The 24799-nt window shown below is 39.5% G+C and overlaps 1 protein-coding gene across 5 annotated transcripts in view; it reads right to left on the reverse strand.

The window, feature by feature from the left end:
* Positions 1–8409: 8409 nt before the first annotated feature.
* The window catches only part of PPP1R21 (protein phosphatase 1 regulatory subunit 21), a 53900-nt gene continuing 37510 nt past the window's right edge, over positions 8410–24799 (reverse strand). For 3 of the 5 annotated variants that reach the window (XM_006083367.2, XM_023746921.1, XM_023746918.1), the window contains 8 exons: positions 24304–24456; positions 22614–22706; positions 19477–19716; positions 17204–17236; positions 15698–15814; positions 12769–12867; positions 11228–11356; positions 8410–9077 (listed from right to left, as the gene is read on the reverse strand). In XM_006083367.2, the coding sequence (XP_006083429.1) occupies positions 9048–9077; positions 11228–11356; positions 12769–12867; positions 15698–15814; positions 17204–17236; positions 19477–19716; positions 22614–22706; positions 24304–24456 (894 nt within the window). In that variant the 3' untranslated portion in view covers positions 8410–9047. Of the gene's footprint in view, positions 9078–9763; positions 9826–11227; positions 11357–12768; positions 12868–15697; positions 15815–17203; positions 17237–19476; positions 19717–22613; positions 22707–24303; positions 24457–24799 lie in introns of all 5 variants that reach the window. The other 2 variants (XR_002827048.1, XM_006083369.2) reach the window with 2 other exon arrangements.

The raw sequence follows: 24799 nt of genomic DNA on the forward strand, positions 1-24799 counted from the left end.
GGGGGGGGGGGGGGGGGGAAGATGCAGGGTTAGGGACTTTGTGGTCGTGCTTTCCACTTTCACTGAGATTTTTTGTTCCGTTGGGGTTTTGTTTTGTTCTTGTGATTAGGAGAACTAAAGGATTATGTTTGAAGTGTCTGTGTGCTTCTTTTTCCTTCAGAAGTGGGACCAGCCCTGATCGCAGACTAAGATGAACCCTAAAAATGAAAGCTCACCTTCCCCTGGTGAATCAGCACTCAGGAGGAGGACACAGGATGGCTTGGGGAGGGCTCAGTGAAGGGCCACTCTGTGGACAGGGCAGGAGGTGAATACTGAGAGATGTGTGCTGCCTGCAGCGTGCAGAAGAGAAGGGGCGTTGACCTCTGAGGAGAGCTGGAGGGTGGCTTTTAGCCCGTAGTCCATCACCTGCTGGCAGGTGATTCTGGGCAAGTCACTTGGCATCTCCGCCTCCTCCAAAAGTGGGGCTGCCTCCCTGGTAGTGAGTCAGCATAGAGAGGAGGTCTGCCTGTGCCTTTTACCCTCTGCCCAACCCCAGGGTGGAAGCTTGAACTGGGTTTGAGCAGACTCGGGGGAGAAAGGAGGTAATTCTGGGCCCTCAGTCATGAGGAGCTTGGGAGGTTGGCAAGGCTGGAAGCCTCACGGGAAGTGGGAAAGTCTGTTTGGGGATGTATAACTGGACACGAAGCAGAAAAAAGGAAATCCATGAAAGTTTTGTTTTAAATATGTTTTTATTGATTTTTAGAGAGAGAGGAAGGGAGAGGGATAGAGAGATAGAAACATCAATTAGAGAGAAACATCATGGATCAGCTGCTACCTGCACGCCGACTACTGGGGATCAAGCCGGAAACCCAGAACCGGTGACCTCTTGGTTCGTGGGTCAACACTCAACCACTGAGCCACACCAGCTGGGCTCCATGCAAGTTTTCAAGCAAAGGAATATTTTGACCCAAGTGGTGTGCTATTCACACTGTATTCCCAGAGCCTGGCATACAGTAGGCACCATAATGGTGACTGAGGAATGCTGGTGTAACAGTCTGAAAGATGAACTATCTAGGAAGAGAGGGCTTTGACCCAAGAAGGGGTTAGAAGGCCCTAAAGACCATGTTAAGTTGAAGTGCTCTGCCTAGATGGTAGAAAGGAAATGAGGGAATTCTGAATGAACACTTGTGTTTGCGTGACAATTCGGTTCTCTTTTAAATGCTCTTTTGGGTCCAGTCTTGTACTTGACTTTGGAGTTCCTGGTGAAATGGAAAATATGTTGTTCAGTATCCTATTCAACCTCCAGCCAGAATTAAGAACCTATGCTGAGGGCTGAGGAAGTCACACAGCCAGGATCTATTTAGGACATTTTTACTCTCTGGTAAAATTTCTAATTGTGTTTTTCTTTAAGATACCCTAAACAGTCAAAGGCACCAAGTCCACCTCCCTTCTTAATTTCCTTCAGCTAACTTCCTGGTGATGGTCATGGTTTGAGGAAGGGCAGGAGGGAGGCTAGAGAACAGAAAGTCAACTGACTGGTGACTTTTCAGAGACTTCTATAGAACCAGACAGGTACGGGCCCGAGTCAGGCTTCTTATAAGAAGCAGAACAAGAAGGACAAAGGAAGAGGAAGGGGAAAAAACAGGTGCCTTGACCCTCCAGTGGTCGGCAAACTCATTAGTCAACAGAGCCAAATATCAACAGTACAACGATTGAAATTTCTTTTGAGAGCCAAATTTTTTAAACTTAAACTATATAGGTAGGTACATTGTTATTAACTTAATTAGGGTACTCCTAAGGCTTAGGAAGAGCCACACTCAAGGGGCCAAAGAGTCGCATGTGGCTCGTGAGCCGCAGTTTGCCGACCACGGCCCTAGGCCTTTTGGCTGAAGCTCCAAACTGAGCCTCCTATAAACTGTGTCCAGCCACTGGGCCTCCTAGGAAGGCCAGCCTATCTCAGAAAATGCCACAGGTAACAACTAGAGAAAGGACGGACTCATACAGGAAACAATACACTTGACAAATAGCAATCATCATCTCATTAAAATAGGGTTTTGAATGCATTTTTTTAAATCTATCATCTTTGAATAAGCAGTATGGCCTTTGAATAAGCAGTAGCCCACCTAGTGAATGAAATCTCTTTTGGAAACTTGGACACTTCTGCAAAGCACTTAGGCCCATAATCTCCTAGAGACCAATTACTTGGTTGAAAATCATTTATCTTTTGCAAGGGACAGCACCACTCACCCCACCACCACCACCCTCTTCTGTGACTCAGCAGTGCCCCAAAGGTTGCCACTTTCATGAATGCAGATTTATTTCTTGTAACTCCATCACATATTTCCAAAGGACCCTTTCTTGGCACTCTTTGTATCAAAATCTGCTGGTAAACAGCTCAGCCTGGCCTCAATTAGTGAGGCCACCACAGCCGGTCATCACCAGCTGTGACCTCATTTTACTCCAGTTCCTGCTCTTTTCCTTGCTCTGCTCTTTGCCCTGCTCTACACTAAGTAGACCTTCAGATATCATTCTCCTTTCTATTAACAGGTCCCTTGCCTGCAGCCTTTTCGTGGAAACCATTTAGAACTTCCACACTGTTTAACAAGGGGTCTCCAAAGTGTCTATAGATATAACCCAGCCGATTAACGTGGAATGCCTTAAAACTCAATTCAGCTGAAGCTGTTGGGATCAATTAATATAAATTCAAACCAGTTTGCAGAAATGCCTGATGTGAAAGGGGATATGGTTGGGAAAAGTGAGGACTTCTGAATTAGGACAAGCTTAGCCCCAAAGGCTTGATTAAGAACATCCCTCTCTAAAAACTTTTCAACAATTAAGTCTCTATTTATATTGCAACATTCATTCAAGATGGAGTGAAGGCTTTTGGAACGCCATATTTAAAAAAAAAAAAAGATTACAGTGTATGATGGCTTCAACAGAAGTGAAAATTAAATAGGAAAAAAGAATCACCTTTTTAGGTGCATGATACATTCTGGCCTGATGTCTGAAACACACACTGTTTTTAAACAGCCTTTTCCATGAGGAAACCTGAATACTCTTTGAATAGAAATTTCCAGACATAAATTAAAAGCCTGCATCTTCACGGAGAATGCCAACTGAAATCACTGATATTTAGGGGGATGATCATTTAATTCAGAATGGCCCACGACTGGCTATCCTTTGTCCTAGAAATGGGGCACTCTTAGGTGTGGCTTGAGCTACCCTGACCATTGCTATTGGCCAGTCCCTTGGCTTGCTCCCTAAAATGTATCCAATTAGTATTTATTGAACACCTACTATGTACAAGACATTCTGCTAGGCACTGTGGGGGAGTTAAGTATAAGGCATGGCTCCTGCCTCTCACATCTGTAGTTGCTTAGGGAGATAGCATACATGACAATGACTACATGAAATATGTTGGCCATTTAACACAACAAAAGTGTCCTAACGAAATACAGGAAAGCATAAGTCAGGGAGAATATTCTTTAGCATCTGAGCAAGAAGTCACTGACATTTTGTTCTTCGATGGTTAACAGTGTTGGTTCTATTCTTGGACCTATGTGGTGTCACCACTTGGCTATTCCACTGGTGTTTAGGGACCAGTAGGATTGAGTTCAGAGATCATTAAAGCTCCTGAGAAAAACAAACATAAAGGTTCTAAGTGGGGGAGGTGTCTTTAAGGCTTCTACTCCTGCAAAGCAGACAATAGTCTCCATCATGTTTTCACCTAGAAGCCAATTCTAATCCTCTCCTTATGAAAACGGTTATTCTAATGCTCTATAACCTTTTCTTTCAAAGATTTCGAAGAGCTATAATGGGTTTTCCTGCTCTAATGCTTTGACTGCCAGCTAATTTCCTAATTTGGAGCTAATTACTAAACTGCTTAAAAATGTAAAGCATGGGCAACTGCTTACTGACAAGCTTTCCATTTATCACCATGGCGTCTGAGGACGTGGCCCTTAGCCAAGAACAGAAGCTTCCTCTTCTATCACAGAACAAACTAGTCCTTGTCAGTGTACCTCTGCCGGCTGGTTTCTTAGCCATCATCTTCACGTGTGAAAGTTAGAGTTTGAAGGCTTTCAATAGCTGGGAGCAACTTCCAGGGTTATTGCTTCGAAAAAACAAAACTATAAACTGCACCTTATTCTCTCTGGGGATTTTTATTATAAAGAAGGCTTTAATTCATGGTCATTTGGAAAGAGCCTTTGCTTCAACTTTTTTGGTCCCTTTCTTAGCTAATTGGTTCCTCATTTTATTTATTTTCTCTCACATTTTTGTTTGGAACTAGTGCAGCTCAGTTTTTGTTTTATTTGATTGGATAATGAACTGGGAAAAGTGGTCATGTTGTTAAAAGGTCTGTTAGCTGAACTGATAAAGTTAGTCTCTTACCAAAAGCAATGGAAAATCCAATTTTATCAGCTTTGAAAAGTGACCAGTATTGCTTGTAACAACATAATGGTGTGGGTTGCGGGTTATTTTAAAAATGCTACCACAAGACACATGCTGTTTATCACAGCTTCTCAAGCTGTGCCTGGAGGGTCTTATCCCTTCACCCAGTCCTGCTATGGAGCATAATATAAACAGTGCCCCTGGAGTTGTGCAGCCCTCTAACCTATACCCTGTCCTATTACAGAACCTATTTTTTCCCTCATCTGGAATTTCTTATAATCCCAATTTTGATTAAAAATAAATAGTATTATATATATATATATATACACACATGAAAAAAGCAGGAATAAGCAAAAAGGTTAATAGTTGAATCTCTTCAAAGAGAGATGTGTGCTCTTGATACTTTTCCCAGACAGAGAATGACCTCTTATTTTCCTTTCCATGGCTCAGAGGACTAGAGAGGACAGACCAGTCTTTGAGAGGTGGGCTGCAATGGGAAGCAGAGGGACAGGGCAGTCACTGGGAGGGCTCGTGGAGCGTGAGAGGGTAATGCTAAGAGTGGGAGACCCTTGAGGCCCAGGATGAGGAGGAAGGATGATCCCAGGACAGCAGCAGCACTGATGGCCTGGAGAGCAACCCGTACAGCCTGGCGCAGGTCAAAGGGCTCTAGGAGAGACTGCTTGAAGAAGATGAGGTTGGCTGAACACCCAATTGAATTTGACCACACTGAGAGGAGAGCTAGTCATTACACACCTGGGAGAGAAATTAGGAATAAGGTAACATAGAAAACATAGTAGGCAACATTTTTAAAAAGACAATGATTAACTCCAGGGAAAAACAAAGAGCTGTGAAGGAAAGGAAAAGTAATCACAGTACATTATATGACTCAGCTGTGACAGCACTAGAATAATAAAGCATACACTGAATATTGACCTAATCAAAATGCTGATGTGACTAGTTTGAAGACAGGAAAGAGAGATAAAGTATGTATGTATATATGTGTGGTGTATATCAGTTGAAAAACAGGCAAATCCTCATCTTCCAAGTGTGAAGTCAATTGATAAAGCCCAGCAGGAAGACACCAGTAACGTGCTATTTGGAACTCAGAGACAGACACCAAAATAGTGAGTGCAAGTGGTTCTCTCCGGGGAGCATGAAATGAGAGAGGATCGGGGGGTGTTTCTGTTAGTTTGTTTTGCCTTGTTTTTTCTTTGTAATAAGTACTTTGGAACAGCTTGACTAAAACTAAGTTCATAAACTTGGTAAAAATACAGAAATTTAATTTTAGAAAATGATAGCCTTTATGTATTATCTCTCACTTGCTGCTCTGTCTGAGGCAATCCAGGGCAGGATGCACACCCTGTGACCATTTGTAATTAAGCATTTACATGATCACTCTGCTGTCTCACTAGCAGGCTGTAAGCTCCCAACGGCAGCCAGCATGTCGTTTCGCTTATCACAGTCTCCTTAGGACTGAGCACAAAGCAGGCACTCCACACATACTTATTGAATGAATGATGAAATGGATAAGGCAGATTTAGAAGTCAGTGCTCACCATTTTTACAAAGATATGCATAATTGAAGTATTGACGAGCAAAATGGGCCAGTGTCTGGGAATTGCCTTAAAATACTTAGGAAAAAAAGAAGTGTGGAAACAAGATAAAACAAGACTGACAAATGTTCATAACAAGTGATGGGGAGATAAGGGTTTGCATTCATCTCTCTACTTTTGTGTATGTTAGAAAATTCCTTTTTGTAAAAAAAGAGAAATAACAACAAAGTTTGTACAGAAAGAGGCCTGGAAGGAAGAGGCAGCATCATGGCATAAATATATTAAATTCAGAGTTCAGTAATTAGGAAGGTTTGAATAACAGGGAATATGTAAATAAAAATGAAGCATCAGAAAGAAAAGAAAAGCATGTCAAAGGCAAACATTGTGCCAGCCCATTAGCCCAAGAAGCTAACTAAAAGCTGACTGAAAGAAGGGGTAAGTAGTACTTAGTGAAGACATGGAAAGGGAGAATTGAATGAAGTACTGGAGTTGCTGGAAATTAACAATTTTATCCTCCAAAGATACAGAACCTGAGGAACAGAACTGAATGCCCCAACCGAAAGGCTCATATTACAGTATGAGTAATCCGGGCTCTGGAATCAGACTAACCTGGTTGAATCCTGGCTCAACATGTACTAGCTGTGTGACCGTGACCATGAGTAAGTTGCTTAGCCTCTCTGATCCTTAGTTTTCTGTCTATAAAACGGGGATAGTAACAACACAAGCGAGAAACAGTTATTGGAGGCTTAAATGAAATAATACATGTCAAGTCTTACCCATGCCTGACTTACGGTAAATGGTTAATTAATGGTGGTGGTTATATGTTTTGCGAAGGGATTCTGCCAATAGACCAAAGCTCTTACCAGTTAAGTTAAAAAGGGACAATTTTTCCAGAAAACCAACTGTACCCTTTATAGTCCTGCCCTGTCCCTCAGCCCTAGGAAACCTCCCAAGATGCACTGACCCTCACAGAATAGCCAACCAGTCCAAGTCCTGCCTGAGCGTGCATGGGGCCAGGATAATAGGGGTGTCTGGTCTGGGAGCTCTGGCAGCTCACAGCTGGTGAGAGACACAAATCTCAGCCACCAAAGCAAAGAGGGAAATAATCCCCAAGATTCACATTGTCTGAGAGAAAAACTGGCCCATTGTGCAGAAAGAGTTAGGCTTTCCTTGACCTAGAGGTCTGAGAGTTTTCATAAAGGCAGAGGGAAAGCACACAGGATGCATGGTAAAGAATGAAGAGCAAGTGAGAGAGCCTGGCCAGAGTGTTGGAGGGTCGTCCAGTGCACCAACAGGTTTCCAGTTCAATTCCCGGTCAGGGACAGGCCCAGGTTGCAGCTCCATCCCCGGTCAGGGAGTGTACTGAAGGTAACTGATTGATGTTTCTCTCTCTCCTCTCTCTCCTCTCTCTCTCTCTCTCTCTCTCTCTCTCTCTCTCTCTCTTCCTCTCCCTCTCCCTCTCCCCTCCCCCTTCCTCTCTCTAAGCATTCCTCTTGTGAGGATTAAAACAAACAAAAAAAGAGAGATGGTCGGCTGTACGTGTCTCACACAAACACACCATTGCTAGATGGTGCCCAGCAGGCAATGAGGAGCTATGTGAAGGCTTCCCATCAGGTTCTGCAGAGATTATGCTTTAGAAAGATGCTCTGGTAAAAGGGGTGGGAGGTCTGGAGTATAAGAAAGAGTATCCAGAAACCCTAAGTTATGATGGCAGTAACCAGCAAGGTTATTAGATGTTTCCCTCACAGTGCTCGGGGACCTAGGCACAGCTGCAGGGAAACAGCTGGTCCAGCTGATAGAGAACTGGCAGTGGGCAGGTTGTAGAACATGAAGAGGGCAAAGGGGCTATGGACTTGAAGGGCTAGGAAGAATGGGACTGAGCTGACTCATCAAAGATCCCCAAAGCAGGATCCAAACACTTTATTACTGTGAAGACGGGGCAGAACGACCTGCCTCTCTATGACAGGCAGCGGAGGATTTGGGGCAGAAGCCAAGGGGTTGGCTTAAGTGCTGAGCACAGAGAAGCCAGTGGTAAACTCTCAGGCAAACCCTAATAAAGTATTTTGGAGGGTGATTAGCAACTGCCAAGAGAAGAGGCTTAAGGGAGATGGAGCTGCAGGCAGGGTGGTTGGGAGATAGAGAGGAAGGGGTCTCCGGAACATCTCAGCTAATCTGGAGACTTGGACATGGGGTGAAAAGGGCCTGTGCAAGCAACTCAGAAGAAAGGAGCAATCAATATATTGAGGGCCGGGGAATGGATGTACAGGAGAGACACCCCTGAGGTGTATGCTGAAATGATACAATGTTTATAAAATAAACTAAGTGGAGCTGAAATGGCTCAGGGTCCCAGCTTGAAGTATGGTTACAAGTACCTCTCAAGGCAAAACTCAAAGCCTTAAAAAAGGATTAGCCATACAATTATGGTAAATTTTGTACAGCCTACTCTAATAGGTTTCAGTTTCCTTTATCAAATTTTCAGAGACTGAAGATTTGACATAAGTACGAATTTATTGACATCGATTCCTTAAGCTATTATTCCAACACAGAGAGAGTACTGAAGAGCTGAAGACAATGATAATAAACCCACGAGATCTGAAATTTGCAAGGCCCACTCCCTCCGAAAGAGAAAGAGAGAGAGAGAGAGAGAGAGAGAGAGAGAGAGAGAAGTCTTCAAAAAGAATCTGAAAACTGCTTTCAATTATAGCAGGAAGTAATGAGTTTGACAATGTAAGCATTTTATCCAGAAACATATATCTATTCCATAGATACCAAATCGATTACCATATAATTGAGTTTGAAAATATACAAAATATTTGTTGTTCTTACATACTGAAATTAAAACCTAATTTTAAAAAGTGCACAGTAAAAACAGCGTAAGGAAACCTACAATATCCATGGTATGTGTATAGTTTTCCATTTTACTGTCAACATCAAATTCTGTATTTGCCTTACTGGTTGCAAATATATTTTAAATGTTTCAAGGCCATTTACAACACTGACTAGTTTACTAGGTCCAACAACGCTCCAGCTTCCGGAAGGCGGCCAGCACTGGACGTGGAGGCGTGGCCCTGCAGCTCCTGCAGCAGTAGCAGCTCTGGAAAGAAGTCACCAACCAGGTATGTGTAAACTATCGACCCTTGTTCTTTTTAGAATTTCCCTGGAGGGGAAGGGGGGAGGCGGGGGAAGGAAGGGAAAAAAATCAACAATAAGGACACAAACTTCAAGAAAAATATTTCACATAGTTTAACGACCAAGCTGTCTGGAAGCCATATTTCACTTTGGACAACTTTAGTTTCCAAGAGGAGAGATAACCTTGCATTACAAACTTTTATTCAGTAATCACAAAGCACTCCCCACTCTAAATTTATGAGCCCTTATCCCCCTGGGGACTGAGGACAGGCAATAAAGAAAGAAAATAGAGCTATCTTGGATTTAGCAAACCTCAAATATTCCTTCTGTTCCAAAGACAAGGGAGTTTATGATTTCATAAAACTAAATAAAAATTTTAGCCTACACATGTTTCTTTGTTGTTTAAAACAAATACCTTTAAAGGGTCTTAATAGATCAAATGTCAATAATTATCTGTCAAAAGGAAGTTCAAATACTGGTTGAAAACAACCTAGAGGGGAAGATATCTTGTTCCCAATTCCCTCACAATATAGACATTTGGACTTTCCAGTTTTGCTTTCTGGAGAAGTTCACTTTTTAGAAAAACATTCTCATTAAATTCCTATACTTAACTATTAGATACAAATACATTCTTTTCATGTAAGTGGGAAATGCTTGCAGAATACAAACAGTAAGAGCAAGATAATAGCAAGCAAATGGTTTCAGGATGTTTACTTGGTATCCAGTAGAGACAAAGTCAACTCTGCCATAAGATAATGCCTTGGCAATCTGAATTACTAATGCATAGGGAGAGAAAAAAAGCAATAGGGATCATAGAATAATCAAAGAAAGGTTAACAATATATACTACAAAATGAAGAAGGATCTCTAACTCAGTGTTTTATTAATGACAGGTATTTTAAGGACTAGATTTAAAAGTTCTGAGAGGGCTTGAAAATTCCCTAACCTCAAAGGTAGCTGCAAAGAGCTCTCCTGTACTCAACATGAACCCTTCTGCATTCAGAACCACATGCCTTCCACAACTCTGGAGTCTGAAGTTCCCCTGCTACTTTCTTTCATGTGTTAGGTGCCAAACAGGCTTCCTCATATTACTCATACTGATGTATGTACTTTCTACATGAGCTAGCTATTGCCCAGCTACAACATCAAGAGGCCAAAAGGGTTAAAGGAGGCATTCTTCAAGAAGACCAACCCCCACCCCCTATATCTCCAAGAGCTCAAGTTTCCTGAAGCACAAGTAACAGAAAAACCATAATCAAAGCCACATTGGCTGGTTACAGTCATCACATGATGTCCCAGAAAAGCATCATAGACACTTTCTGAGGTAGCCAGAGGCCATCACGAAACTACTCTGAGAACACAGACTCCAATACATTACCGTGATATATTTCCCAAGGAGACGCTAACGAAGCAGAATGCTGCCCTGCACCACCACTAGCAGATGCTAAAATAAAGCGATGGTTTGTGCATCTCTATTTCCTTCCCAATGCCAGCACATAGCAGGAACGCAATAACTGCTCGCTAAATCATTAAGGGAAGCCGTGAATTTCAAAGAGCGCAGGCTGGAGACAGCACCAAGCTGGTGGTGGTACAGTATTGTCTGAGTTACCAAAACGTGCTAAGCATCTGAGATGATGCATGGAACCAAGTCCTGGGCCCCTGAATGCTACTTTTCATGATATGTGGATATGAGTTTCAACATAAAAATAATGCTAATAGCCACTTGACCCCAGCCTGGAGGCTCTATGTGAAATTAATTCAAAGAAACATTTTGGAATTAAAAGGACAAGACATTCTTAGGTTATATAGATATATATGAGAATAAATTTGCTAAAGAGGGTTATTCTTCAACAGCACCATTTTAGATTCATATAAAAAAGAGCAAGCCCCATCATAAACCTCCTAAGAGTCCCCTGAACCTATAAAACAGTAGCAGAAACGCCAAAAAACAAAGGACACAGTATTAGGGCCTTAGAAGTCACGTCTTCTCTCAACTTATAACTCAGCCAAAGAAACTTAATTTTACTTTTAGATAAGAGGACAAGTTCCATATATATATAGTTTCTAAACACTTTAAATCTCTTAACCTTTTGCTCCTGAAATGCACAGCAATAAAATATCTTATATTAAATATGTTAAATATTCTATTGTAGAGAGCCTGCCCCCTCCCCGCCCTTACCTTACTGGACATCTTCAGTATGTCAATCTCTTCTCTCTGTTTAGACAGTGTCTCATTCATGCTGCACAGGTGGTCACTCATCATACTTAACTGACCCTCATAACTCCTCTTGGTAGTTGTCAGTTCATCCTAAATGGCAGAGGAAAAGAGGAAAAACAAAAACAAAAATTCAAAACCCCATTAGCCGCACCACTCTGAAGCTTTTGTAATTTATTTAAAATTTTTTTTGGAAAAAGCAACTTATCTAAATAATCTATATGATCAATTAATATGAAGGTTAAGCCAAAGGCCTAACAAGAGAACAAAGTTAAAAGAAATGGGGGAAAAGTTGTTCTCAGCCTTCCAAATGGCTTTACAAAAATAAAAGCATATCCTTCTATGCAAGGTGTAAAACTATCACTAAAAAAGAAGCCAGCTATTTGATCTTTTCAAGTTCCCGAAGGTTTTCCTGAGCCTTTGGTGATGTGGGGAGTCCGTCTCTAGCACCATCCCAGAGTTGGATGGCCCAGAGCCCTCTACATAGGATGTTTGAAAGAGGCACCTTCCTCTCTCTTTCCATCTCTCGGGCTCTCTTCAGCCCCTTAAACTCTAATCCTGTGCTCCCAGCTAATCTAATAAACTAATCTGAAACCAGAGGAAGTGGGTGTTGCTGTGCTAATGTGTTTATTCTTTGCCTGTATCATGTTTATATTTAATAAAAGTTTTCTGGAAACAAGGGTTTAAAACAAAGGAGTAAGGGGAAATATTTTGCAGCCCTACCTTTCGGTTTAGGTCAATTTTATGAAACAGTAAAGAGAAGAAACAGAATAAAAATAATAGGACAGGGATTAGCAGGGAGGAAGAGAGAAAGAACAATGGGTAAATAAGTAGTATTTAAAGAAATGCTTTCATATTGACATGTTGTGAATCATACCACCATATATATAGAGTGAAAGCATGAAATATGCTCAGTGCTTCTGTAAAATACAGTAAATACCAGTATTTTAATCCATAATTGGCAACTTTGACATAAGCAGATAAATATTCTGTTGACTCAGAGAAGGTGACACTTTGTGACTAAAATATCCCATCATTTATCATATTCTTTGAAATCGTGTTGGAAATTTTGGGAAGTTGAAATGTAAAGAAATTGCATGAAGGGTATAGAGAGATGTAACTATTTACATTAACTACTGCATATACTCCATACTTCATTTAAAGTGGATAATGACAGCTAATATTCAGCTAAAAGTGTTGTTTGTATAATGAATTATCTTCTTATTTATGAAAGTAAAAGTAATTTTACTTACCAAAGAAAGACATGTTGACTACAAAACTATCTAAAATTAAAATCAACTCAGAGATTTGATTTTACACAACCACTTTTTGCCTTACATAAGTAAGATGTTACTTTAAAATGAGTTAGAAACAACATGGTTAGGAAAATGTGTGTCTAGAGGTCGAATGCCACTACTTTAGAAAGAAAATGCTGACTTTGCTGCCCAAGAACTTTGAATGAAATAAACCTATGAAAATTGCTTAGATAGCACTTATGAACTCACCTGAAGTCTGCTGATCTTCTGACTGGCTACTTTCATCTCCTCTGCCAGGGTCTCCTTGGACTTTTCAGCCAAGGCCAGTCTTTTAGAGAGTGCTCGGCACTGTTAAATCAGAAAGCATTTCATTACCACAGGGAGCATTTCCCAAAAGCAAATATACTTCAAACAAGATTATTATAAAAGAATCTCCCAAACCAAAGCCTCCCTCTCTTCCTTCCCCAAATATCTGCAGAATACCTACAGCCCTTGTACCAGACACTAGAATACACATAAGGAAGATGTGGCCCGGCTCTCACCATGCTTAAATAAAACCAAAAACACTTATTACTGAATATTTTTTAAATGTATAAAATCCAGCAGCACTGAACAAGAAATAGAGATATGGCACCAAGAACCCATATCAGTAATGAAATAAGACATCACTACAGATTCCACATACTTTTCTAGTGTCAACATAAATATAAGACATAAACTTGAGGCAAGTTCCAAGGACCAAAAATTGAGTCTCTTTGGTAACAACAGAGAAATTGCAGTTCGGGACATGGAAACTATAGTAAGCTACAGGTGAGTTCACTGAGGGTTTGGAGCAAAGAGGAGGTAGAAGCTACAGTCCAAGCACAAACTTCATTGTCTTGAGGATGGGGAGAAGCTCTCGGTGGAGGTTCATTGATCGAAGGTTGTTTCCGTTTTCTAGAAATCAGGTGTTTATGGGAAATCACTCTTTCAGTCTTTAAATTTAGTTTACCTGACAACCCATATGTGAGACTCCCCATTTCATATCCTTCAATTCTCTTTTAGAATGAAATCTTTTCACAATAAATATAAATGCACCTTATGGAGAAAGAAGGTAATCCAATTTAGATAAAGTGAACTAATATCCAAAATTTATTTTCCAAGACAGCCTCAAGAATAAATAGATTGATGTAGTTCAATTTGTTTATTTTTTTGTTTTGTTTCCTTTGCCCAAGGAGACATATTAGAAAAAATATTGCTAAGGTCACTTTCATCATTTTAATAAGGAAACAGAATGTCTACTAACCCAAGCTCATCTATGTTTTTTCCTAGCTCTAATCCAACGACCAGTGGTTGCAAAAAACATAAGAAGTTTTTACATCTACCCAGGATTCATTTAGACTCAGACTGGACAAAAAGGAAGTGGTTATTTCAAACATTATCAATCATATCTGACCAAGCAATATAGACCCTAAGATAGTTTTCTTGTGTTTTAAGTCCTTTATTAAAGACCACATTACAGGAACAATAAACACTTTACAGTCCTGCTATACAGATTATGCTTCATCTATATGAAAAAAAAGAATAAAAGTAAGGGCAGGAATGTAAAGGTCCCAGCTGCTTTCTTTGGGGGTTTTACCAAACCTAGGCTATCCAGAGACAGAAGAAAAAAGGAAAAATCAATTTCACTCTCTTGTTTAAAGAGGGTGTGCCATTAAAAGGATCACTAAACTTTCTGATAAGGCCAAAGACTGTCAAGGAAGATCTATTGAGACACATTTGAATGCTGTGTTGACATCTGATGCTTAGAGGAATCATTCCAGTAAAGTCATAGGGGGACACCACTTCCTGTTTACAAATGAGGAAAAACTAGGACAGTTTAAAAATTCTTGTATCACAATTGTGCTGAAGACATCCACTAAAACAAACAAGTCTCTTGGAAATAAAACTGCCTCAAAAATCCCCACTCATTTCAGGAAAGCTCAGCCAACCACCCTCTGTTAACCAAACATCTACTAGTATGTTCTCAAGCACTAAACCTGAAAAAGAGGGAGAGAGTTTTACAAGGTAGGAGGCCTCATGAAGATAACAATCACATCAGGGACACCAGCTCAGAAGGCAGTTAGGGATCCAGATAAGGACATGACTGTGTGCTGCACCGCAGGCTCAGGTGGTCAGTACTCCGGCAGTTCTGCTGTAAGTCATCCAGTCTGTTGCCCTCGCATTTTCTAGAGCCCGGTAAGCTGTCACTGTTGATCCACTCATCAAACAGGTATGTAATGGTTGTTTGTGAACAACACTGAGAGGCACATCATTTATTTTAGCAGGAAACAAAGAAGCCAAGCAACTGGCCACCCATCAACTTCTCCATCTCCATAGTTACTGGCGAAAATCACAGTCAGTTCCAGTAAAGGATGTTGTCTTTTTTTTCTTTTTTTTTGGTTTCTTTAACAATTACAGCATTATAATTCTCTATTTGACATCTACAGCTGACCTTTTAATATCAAGTTTTAATTCGGAGACCTTACAGGTATTCTTATATGTTGAGCAACATTCAGTCTACCTTATCATTTGTTTCTTACTCTTTGATAGCAGTACCTTCTTCCTTCATTTTCTCCCCTTCTAATCTATGAATTGTGTATAATTTTATTGATTATCTTACATAGTGTTTTTCCAATTCTCTTAAGAGAATGAATTATTTAGTGAGGAAAGAAGAAACTATAACAAAAAGTAAGATTTTATACCTTTTAAAGGTTGGAAAAGGTTATATTTTTATCATAGAAACTAATTTCAACAAATTGTCACTCAAAAATTGGAAAGTACTTTTTAATAAAAGGAAAAGGGCATATTTTATTTTTTAATTTCCATATACGAAAATTCTTTGGCCAATAACTGTCTATAACTACCTAAAACAAGTAATCTATAATAATAATATTCCAAAACATGCATGATCATCAGAAAAGCTACCTATAAGTCTCAATTATGTTTTAGTAACTTAGAAATGACAAATCAGTCCTATATTTACTGAAATGAAAATTTTTGGTTCGTATGTAGACCAATCAATACAAACTCCAACCAAATTCATGGATGAATAGATACTGACGTCTCTCTTCTAGTGAACAGCAGGAGACGAGGACAGTGACCTAATTCCTGAAGGGGTTAGGAACAAACCACCAAATCTAATTAACTCTCCACTCACCTCAGCATAAAAATGCACTGACTTACTGTCAGCCAGCTGTAGCTGAGACGTCAGTTCCACTATCCTTGCCATGTAGTGATTTTTAATTAGGTCTTCACGAGATTCCACATCTGGAACCTAAATAGAGCACACATAACAAATTAAATGAATGCCAGTGAGATGAAGCAGTTCTAGAAAAAAAAAATTAACATCACTTTAGGATACAGAAGAGACAGTATTTTGTACATTTTTATTTGAAATTTGATGGGGGATCATAGTTTTCTTACCCCTCAAAGAAACTTCAGACAGGGCAGGCAAATGAATACTCCAAATTTCCTTTTTTTTAAAAAATATAGTTTTATTGATTTCAGAGAAGAAGGGAGAGGGTGAGAGATAGAAACATCAATGATGAAAGAGAATTACTGATTGGCTGCCTCCTGCACGCCCCACACTGGGGATCGAGCCCGAAATCCAGGCATAAGCCCTGACCAGGAATCAAACAATGACCTCCTGGTTCATAGGTTGACACTCAACCAGTAAGCCACCACAGCCAGGTTCCAAATTTCTTTTTTCAACACCCTACCTAACTCAGAATGAAGCTATGGCTTCAAGAAAACAGAGCAGAAGTGAGGTATTGGGAAGCCCTGGCACCATGTCCCTCCATTGCTTCATTAGCCACAAACCTGACTTTCAAAATTTCCATCTGTCTGATTCCTATGTCCTCCTCTAACTGGAAGAAGACAAGGAAAGGGGAACATGTATTGGAACCTCTAAAATCTGAACATTCTTTCCCGCCCCCAACATTATCTTAAATCAGGCTCTAATGCTCTTAAAAGATGCTAACAAATTAAACTATTTCTATAATGAACAGTTACGAGCCTTGTCCCAGACTAGTATTTCTTCTAGTTACTCTAGCAATGACACACTATTGAATTCAGTTAAAAAATATATGCAGAGGTTCAAGATTACCTAAAGTATAGGGCCAATAAGGAAAGCAAAGAATTTAACAAACAACTTGAACTCTATTTACCAGCTCACCATACTGAGTGGTAAGGTGCTTATTTATAAAGTTACATCTTATAATATTTCAAAACTCTAATGTGCAAACCTCTGTGACAAGCCAAGTCTGACCTGGGTTCACCCACTGGAGGGCTGGACACAACTAGCAGGCACACTGTTCATCAAGCCTTGAAAAGCCCTGCTTTCCCAGCCTGCCCAGTGGGAGGGCCAAAGGCTCTCAGCCTCACCCAGCATGCCAGCGAGCTAATGGCCACCCCTTGTCAAACTGCCAAGTCAAGTCATTCAACGAGGCATTTACAAAGCAGGCTATAATTTGCTGGTGACAGTTAAAATAGAACCAAAGAGAAAAGCCAAATGGATCCACTGATGGAGGGGAAAACACTGGTTCCACATTTGCTAGAATGGTCAGAAACACACTTAGACAAAGCTGATGGTTGTAAGACTTTGTCAACAAACATGCAGCCCGATATTTACTAACAAAACAACATGATGCCAAGCACACTTTACCTCACTGTCAGAAGTCCTGGTTAAAACCCCAATCTAGAACATAAGGAAAAGAATTCTTTAGAATAGACTGTTTACATTTCCAACACAACAATTTAAACAATGTAATATTTTCTCTTCTCAGTTCATACTTTTAAAGCACACTGGGCCTGGAGTACTAGGTCACTCTTGGATTGTGTTTTACTACAAGGAAGCAGTACCTGCGGACAGGTAACCAACCACATTTGCTATTTCTGCCATGAGGTGGTAATGGATGATCATCATCACTATTTCCTTTAACAAAACGCTGTTAGTCATTTTCATCACTGAAACCAACAAATTGGGAAGAGACAAGAGCTTCTGACTCCCGTTGTCATTTCTGTACTTATTTCCAAAGCAGTAGCTGAGATGGTGACCATCATAACAGAACATTCCAAACAGAAAATAAAAAAACACACGGAAAAAAAAAAAACTGGCTGAAAATTCAAAAAAAGACAAAAGAAATACATGTTTGATACAATGTTGTTATATCAATAAATATTCATTTCATATTTAAATCAATGAAAATGTAATTTTAGACACATTAAAGTGCTGCCAGGCTTTTAAAACTTGGTTTTTTACGGATTAAGACTTCAAAAACAGATAGTCATGCCCTGGCTGGCGTGGCTCAGTGGGCAGAGCAATGGCCCTCACACCAAAGAGTCACAGGTTCAATTCCCAGTCAAGGGCACGTACCTGTGTTGCAGGTTCGATCCCTTGCCCCAGTCATGTCTCTCTCATACTAATGTTTCTATTTCTTTCTTTCTTTCTCTCTCTCTCTCTCTCTCTCTCTCTCTCTCTCCCTCTCTCTCTCTCTCTCACATTCTCTCTCTCTCTCTCTCTCTCTCTCTCTCTCTCTCTCTCTCTCCCTCTCTCTCTCTGACACCCCCCCACACACACACTCCCACTTTCTCTAAAAATCAATGGAAAAAATATCCCCGGGTGAGGATAACAAGAAAATAACAACAAAAAAAGATAGTCATGATTACTAGATTAAGGTTACTGTTCATGTGCTTGGGCACAATAACTTTAAAAAGCTGCTGGAAACTCAGTTTCAAGGATTCTGCTCATCAGAGATGATACCCAATAAACAGTTTTCACAGATTCTAAATAATATCCTTAAGAGTATTACTCTGAAGAGTGTGCAGCATATCAACTAAACTGAATGTGTGCTAATGAATATTATGCCCACCTAACTCTAAAGGGTCTTTTTTTATAAGACTTTTTTTTTTTTTAAAGAGCCATAATTTTCTACTCCCTGAAGCAGGAGTAGCAATTAGTCTCTCCCTTTCAGTTGCAAACTGTTTACAGTAACACGCCAATCATTTACTTTTATATATTCAAATGTGACTACATTTGGCATCCATTCTGCTCTCTGCCCTCACCCTCTCACTCCCCAGTTATGGTTTGAGAATGTGGGACAGCACACAGCTCCTCTTACAGATGTTTATCCAAGTTCTACTCCATTAGATTGAAAGCAACTAAAGGAAAGGAACAGATTCAATCCTATGAAAAATGAACGGAGGCCGACCATGTCCTGACCATCAAAGACCATATCCAAAATCATGGAAAATGTGGTGGTAAATGTGGCAATCTCAATTGTACCTTAAATGAGAGGGGAGAATAAGAAAAGCTAAAAAGCAGAAACATAAGGAAGACAGAAAAATGCCATGTCCTTTTTTAAAAAAATCTATTGATTGATTTTAGAGAGAGGAAGGCAGAGAGAAACATCAATTTGTTGTTCCACTTATTTATGCATTCATTGGTTGATTCTTGTATGTGCCCTGACCAGGGATCGAACCTGCAATCTTGGCATAACAGGACAATACTCTAACCAACTGAGCTACCCTGCCAGGGCGAAAAAGCTCCTTATTTTTATCTATTGTCTCCAGATCATTTTTGGCAGGAATCCGCTATGTGCAGAGGGAAAGACAGTTCCGTGATGAGCCCCTTCTCTCAGCCTGAAATAGTCCTCTCCTGTTGGACTCCTGCTCACTTTTGAAACACACTCATGCTCCCTCTTCTGTGAGGTCCTCCCCAAGCCCCCCAGAGACTGTCTCTGTGTTATACAGCGCGCTGCACACCACAGGTCAGGGCACTGGAGATGCTTTTTGAAGGAGGCATCTGCTTACCAACCTGCTTTTTCTAAAGCACATGGATTATTCCTATTATAAACAAACATGTAATTTAGATGATTAACACTAAACACTAGGTTAGATCCTTACCAATTAACTTTTTTTTTTAAAGACAGCACTTACCTCACTGGTGCTGTGAACTGGCTCCGACACAGCCTTAGCTGTTTCTTCCTGGTCTGAAGCATTCCCCACAGAGGCATTCTCCTGGGCCAGCCCAGCCACTTGCCCACTACTCGTACTCTTCAGCTTGTCTGCAAGTCGCTGGTTTTCTTTCTCCAACTTGATTTTGGCTAACTGTGCTTCCAACATCCAATGTTCTTTTTCCTGCTCCAGTTTAGAAATCTTCTCCAAACTCTGCTGAACCTGAAGGCAACAGAGAGGTTTGCACCTTAGAGGATGATGAAGGTAAAACGCAGTGGCCAAAAAAATACTTTACCTAAGAATGTAAACCAAAACTACCTAAGGTAATAAAAAGCTTGACCCTAGAATAGGAAAAGGTTTATTCAACAGGATACATAAAGCACATCCATAAATTAAGAAACTGGCCCTAGCTGGTCTGGCTCAGTAGGTAGAGTGTCAGCCTGGGAACTGAAGGGTCCCGGGTTCGATTCCGGCCAAGGGCACATGCCCGGGTTGCAGGCTCAATCCCCAGCAGGAGGTGTGCAGGAGGCAGCCGATCAATGATTCTCTTTCATTATTGATGTTTCTATCTCTCTCTCCCTCTCCTCTCCTCTCTGAAATCAATAAAAATATATTTAAAAATACATAAAGAAATTGAACTATAGTAAAATAAAAAATTTCCCTTCATTGGAAGGTATCATTAAGAAAGTAAAAAGGAAAGCCAAAAGGTGGAAGAAGCGGTATGACTCCAATAGAGAACTAATATTCAGAACATATTAAAGCACTTCTATAAATCAGTAAGAAAAAGACAGATAACCACACAGAGAAATAGGAGGGGGGAAAAAAATACCTGAATAGACATTTGAGTAGGACTATAAACATAAAAAGAAGGTACTCAATGTAACGATCAAAGGAAAGCAATTTAAAATCACCCAAACGACTAAAAATAAAAAATAAAAAGGTGAAGAGATTAAGAAGTATAAATTGGTAGTTCTAGAATAGTCACAGAGATGTAGATTACAGCATAGGGAATACAGTTGATAATATTGTAATAACTATGTATGGGGCCAGGTAGGTACTTGAAATATTGGAGACTACTTTATAAAGTGTATGATTATCTTATCACTATGCTGTCTGTACATTTGAAGCAAATACAGAATAATATTGAATGTAAACTGTAATTGGGAAAAAAAAGAAAATACAAAGATGGGCAAGTTTGTGGAGTAACTGTAATAATCATAAACATAGTGCTGAGAGGAGTGGAATTTGGGACAAACACTGAAAAACTGTTTAGCAGGATCTTTTAAAATTGAACATAACCTATGACCCAGTAATTTCCCTTCTAGGTATATACCCAATAGAAATGCATGCATGTTTACCAAAAGACACGTATAAGAAAGTTTATAGCAGCACTATGATAGCCAAATACTTAAAACTACCCAAGTACTCATAAGCATTAAGAATAAATATATAATATATATTCACACAATACTCAAAAGCAATAAAAAAAGAGAGGTTATAATTACATATAACACAGATGAATACAACAAATATAATGTTGAATGAAAGAAGCCAGACTGAAAGAGTATACACTACATACTCTTATGTAATAAAAAGTTCAGTATCAGGCAACAAACCTAATCTATGAATGCAGGATAACGGTTATCTTTGGGAGAGAGGAGAATAGCAACTGGAAAGGGGCATGAGGAAAGCTTCTGAGGTCCTAGTAATTTTTTAAGGTATACCTTACATACATACATACATACATACATACATACATAAATAAATATTTTTAAAAATTTTTATCTAGGTGCTGGTTACATTAATTCATTGGGTATATATTAATGATGTGTATACTTTTCTTTAAGTGCATTATACTTTAATCAGAAGTTTAGAAAGCTAATTCTCAGGGCAAATAAAAGTTTGAGAATTACATCAAATAAAATCTTATAGTGAATTCCAAATGCTTTACCAACTATCATGATTGAGCAATCACCACGTACCAGCACTATTCATGGAACTTTCCTCCCGTTATCCCACTGAGGCCTCCTGACAGTCCTACAGTTTTCATTTCTCAAAGAGAACTAAAGCTTCCAACAGCTACACCACCTGCTGAGCCAGCAAATGGCAGAGCCGGGATTTGGGACTCCATCTGTCTTGCTCACAAGTCTGATTCTTTTCACTATATCACACTGCCTCCCATTGGCTCAATTAATCCTTACAAGACCCTGAAAGGTAGATACTGTCCTACCTTAGAGAGGCAGGAAGTGAGACCCAGGGTGTTTATCAGACTAACCTGCAGTTGGTCAGTGGCTGACTGGGAAAAGCAATAGCTTTGAAGTCAAACAATTCTGTCCCTTAGTAGCTACTTTGGGTAAAAGCTGCTTCATTTCTTTGAGCCTTACTTTCTACACATAAAATAAGAAGAAAATCTAAAATCAATTCTTTAGGTATTCCACATTTTATTGTTTGTCTCAGGAACTGTTTTTCAGGAATTATTCTGTGTATGAAATTTTTAGCGTACAAATATCGAAAATCGAAAAGTGATATGTGTCCTATGAAAATAAGGTCAGCATAGATAAAATATTGCTGCAGATGAATTTATTTTATGTTGTCTTTAAAATAAAACATTTGCAAAACTCAAAGCAAGCCAGTGTTAAAGTGAATAAATCTCTGACAAAAGTTAAACTGCTGTCAGTTTGTACCAACTTGTACAAAGATAGTACCTCCTACTTATCTGCCTCCAATTCGATCAACCAATTGAATACTAAAATTTTTTCATTCCTGCTCATTTAAGAAGTAAAACAATTCACTGAGTCTCTAGCCCCTCCTTCCTTTGCCTTGTTATTTCAGACATTTAAATCTAGTACCTAAGGAAGAATTATCATGGCCAAAGTTTGTTGATACTAGTTTACTGGCAATTATAACACCGATTGAATCAAGATGACTTTAAATATTGAATACAAAGAAATGCCTTTCAATGCATTATGCTTATGGTGCTTTTTAGCATGTGTTAAACAGTTAACTTTACATGTTTACTTTATAACCTTTTAAATCACCTTATGTATGTTTAAAACCTTTTCTAAGGGATTTAATATTTATGCTCTTTAACAAGTACCATAATTTCGCAGGTATCATACCTGTTGTGCAAGGCCTTCTCGACTTTCAGTAGAGCTGAGAAGGACCCGGCGGTTCGCCAGTGCTTCTTCATAAGGCACAGACTCCGAGAGGGGCTATGGGAAAAGCATCATAAAAATTAAAGAAAAAGATCGTATTAGCTTCATGATCCTACATATACAAATTAGAATGCTAAATGGGGTTTGATAATAAATTCAGATGTATGCCAAGATAGACTATTTTCTTTAATACATGTGAAAAGAAACCTCTTTAAAAAAAGAAGATAAATAATGAAGGTGAAATATCATACCAGTTACAAGCTACAATTAAAACCATATTGACTTCCACCAAAATAGAAAGATAAAGGAACAGGATAGGCAATCTAGAAATAGACAAAAGCATATACAAAAATATATTATGTGACAAATGTTTCATTTTTAAGTCAATGATGAAAGGGTAGTTGAGATAAATGGTACAAGAACAACCAACTAATAATTTAGAAAAATAAGTAATTAGATCACTGTTTATACTCCTCATATCAAAATAAATGAACTTAAGATGGATTGAAAAGCTCAACCTAAAAATTTACACCACAAAAATACTGGGGAAAAATATAAGTGACCATCTCAATTTTAGGAAGTACCCTGAGTTTCCAAGATTCCCCTGAGTGAGCATCACCACCACTAAGAAAAAGACTGGTTTGATGACATAAAAATTAAAATTTCTATTTTGAAAAATTAGTACAGCAAACTGAGGGGGAAATATTTACAATATAAACAGGAGATTAAAATCCTTAATATAGAGAGCTTTCTACCCTAATTAGGAACATTTACTTAAAAACAGATAAATGATTTGGACAGGGAATTGATAGCATAAATATTCATGATAACTTTATGAAAGAATGTTCCAATTCAATAATAAGCAAAGAAATGCAAATTAAAATAACAATAAGGAACATCTTGTCTGAGGTTGACAAGTATTGAATTTGTTAGTTAAATTTACACTCCTATTAATGATAAACTATAAATTGATAATCTCCCTAAAGTGTCAAAATATGAAAATGTGTCAAAACATGAAATATTCATAGACTTTGAACCAGCAACTCCTTTTTTAGGAATTAATCTTAAAGGTATAATTAAAACAATTAGACAAATATAGAAAGGTAGGTAGCCGTATATATTGTTAGAAGTGTGTTTGTCTGTATGTACATGTGAGTGTGTACATACACACATTAAAATTTTTCGGATCCAGATATACTCTAGCAAAGTTAAGAGTGTCTAGCTTTGGGTGGTAGGACTTGGGGTGACCATAATTATCTTCATTTACTGCTCTATCTTCTGATTTCTTTTTGCAATGATTGTATATTCTTACTATATTCAGATAAAAATTATAAATGTATTCCAACTATTTTTCTGTTTCTACAAGTTTAAGATTTTCTGAAGTTTGACACTGGCTGCCTGGCTGTCTCCCCCTAAACAGTCTACCAGGTAATGGGGACATGACTCCAACACGGCCTATGCATATATCACGTATTAGGTTTGGGTCTCTATTACCTCCTCCTCCTCAAATACCCACAACATCCACCAAACACCTGTGCCTCAAAACTGTGTAAAATCTAAACACTGTAGTATGAGTTGTGGGAAAACTCTTGTCATTCTCTGGCATTATTCCTGATTTTTCCTCTGATTTAAATGTTAACAGAAGGTCACAAACCTTTCTCAAAGCCTTCATGTAGGCGGCAGCTTTCTTCTTGTACTGTAGCATGCATTCGGCGGAAAGAGGACTAATGAATCCACTTGCTACCTTAGGCCCATAGCTCAGTGAAGCAATGAAGTAGTCCACATTGTTGCTGAAGAAAGATGCAATCTAAATGAAGAGTGACAAGAAGATAGATTTTGTTTTCCAAAAATATATCTATACATATAAAAAGCCAGCAACTGCAACGCTGTAACGACTGGAAGGACCGGTCGCTATGACGCCCACTGTGGCCAGTGAACCAGCCTAATCAGGAGGTGGGGCCGGCCGGCCAACCTCCCGGGACCCCTCCCCCCAGCTGCCCCGTCCTGATAGGCCTCTCCCACCCAGATCGGGGCGGGGCAGCCAGCCAACACCCCCCGAAGCCCTTCCCCCTAGCCGGCCCTGCCCCAAGATGGGCCCCCACCACCCTGAATCAGGGGCAGGTCTTGGCTGGCCAACCACCCATGACCCC

This window comes from Myotis lucifugus, unplaced genomic scaffold (assembly GCF_000147115.1).
Source record: "Myotis lucifugus unplaced genomic scaffold, Myoluc2.0 scaffold_6, whole genome shotgun sequence".
Taxonomy (NCBI): domain Eukaryota; kingdom Metazoa; phylum Chordata; class Mammalia; order Chiroptera; family Vespertilionidae; genus Myotis; species Myotis lucifugus.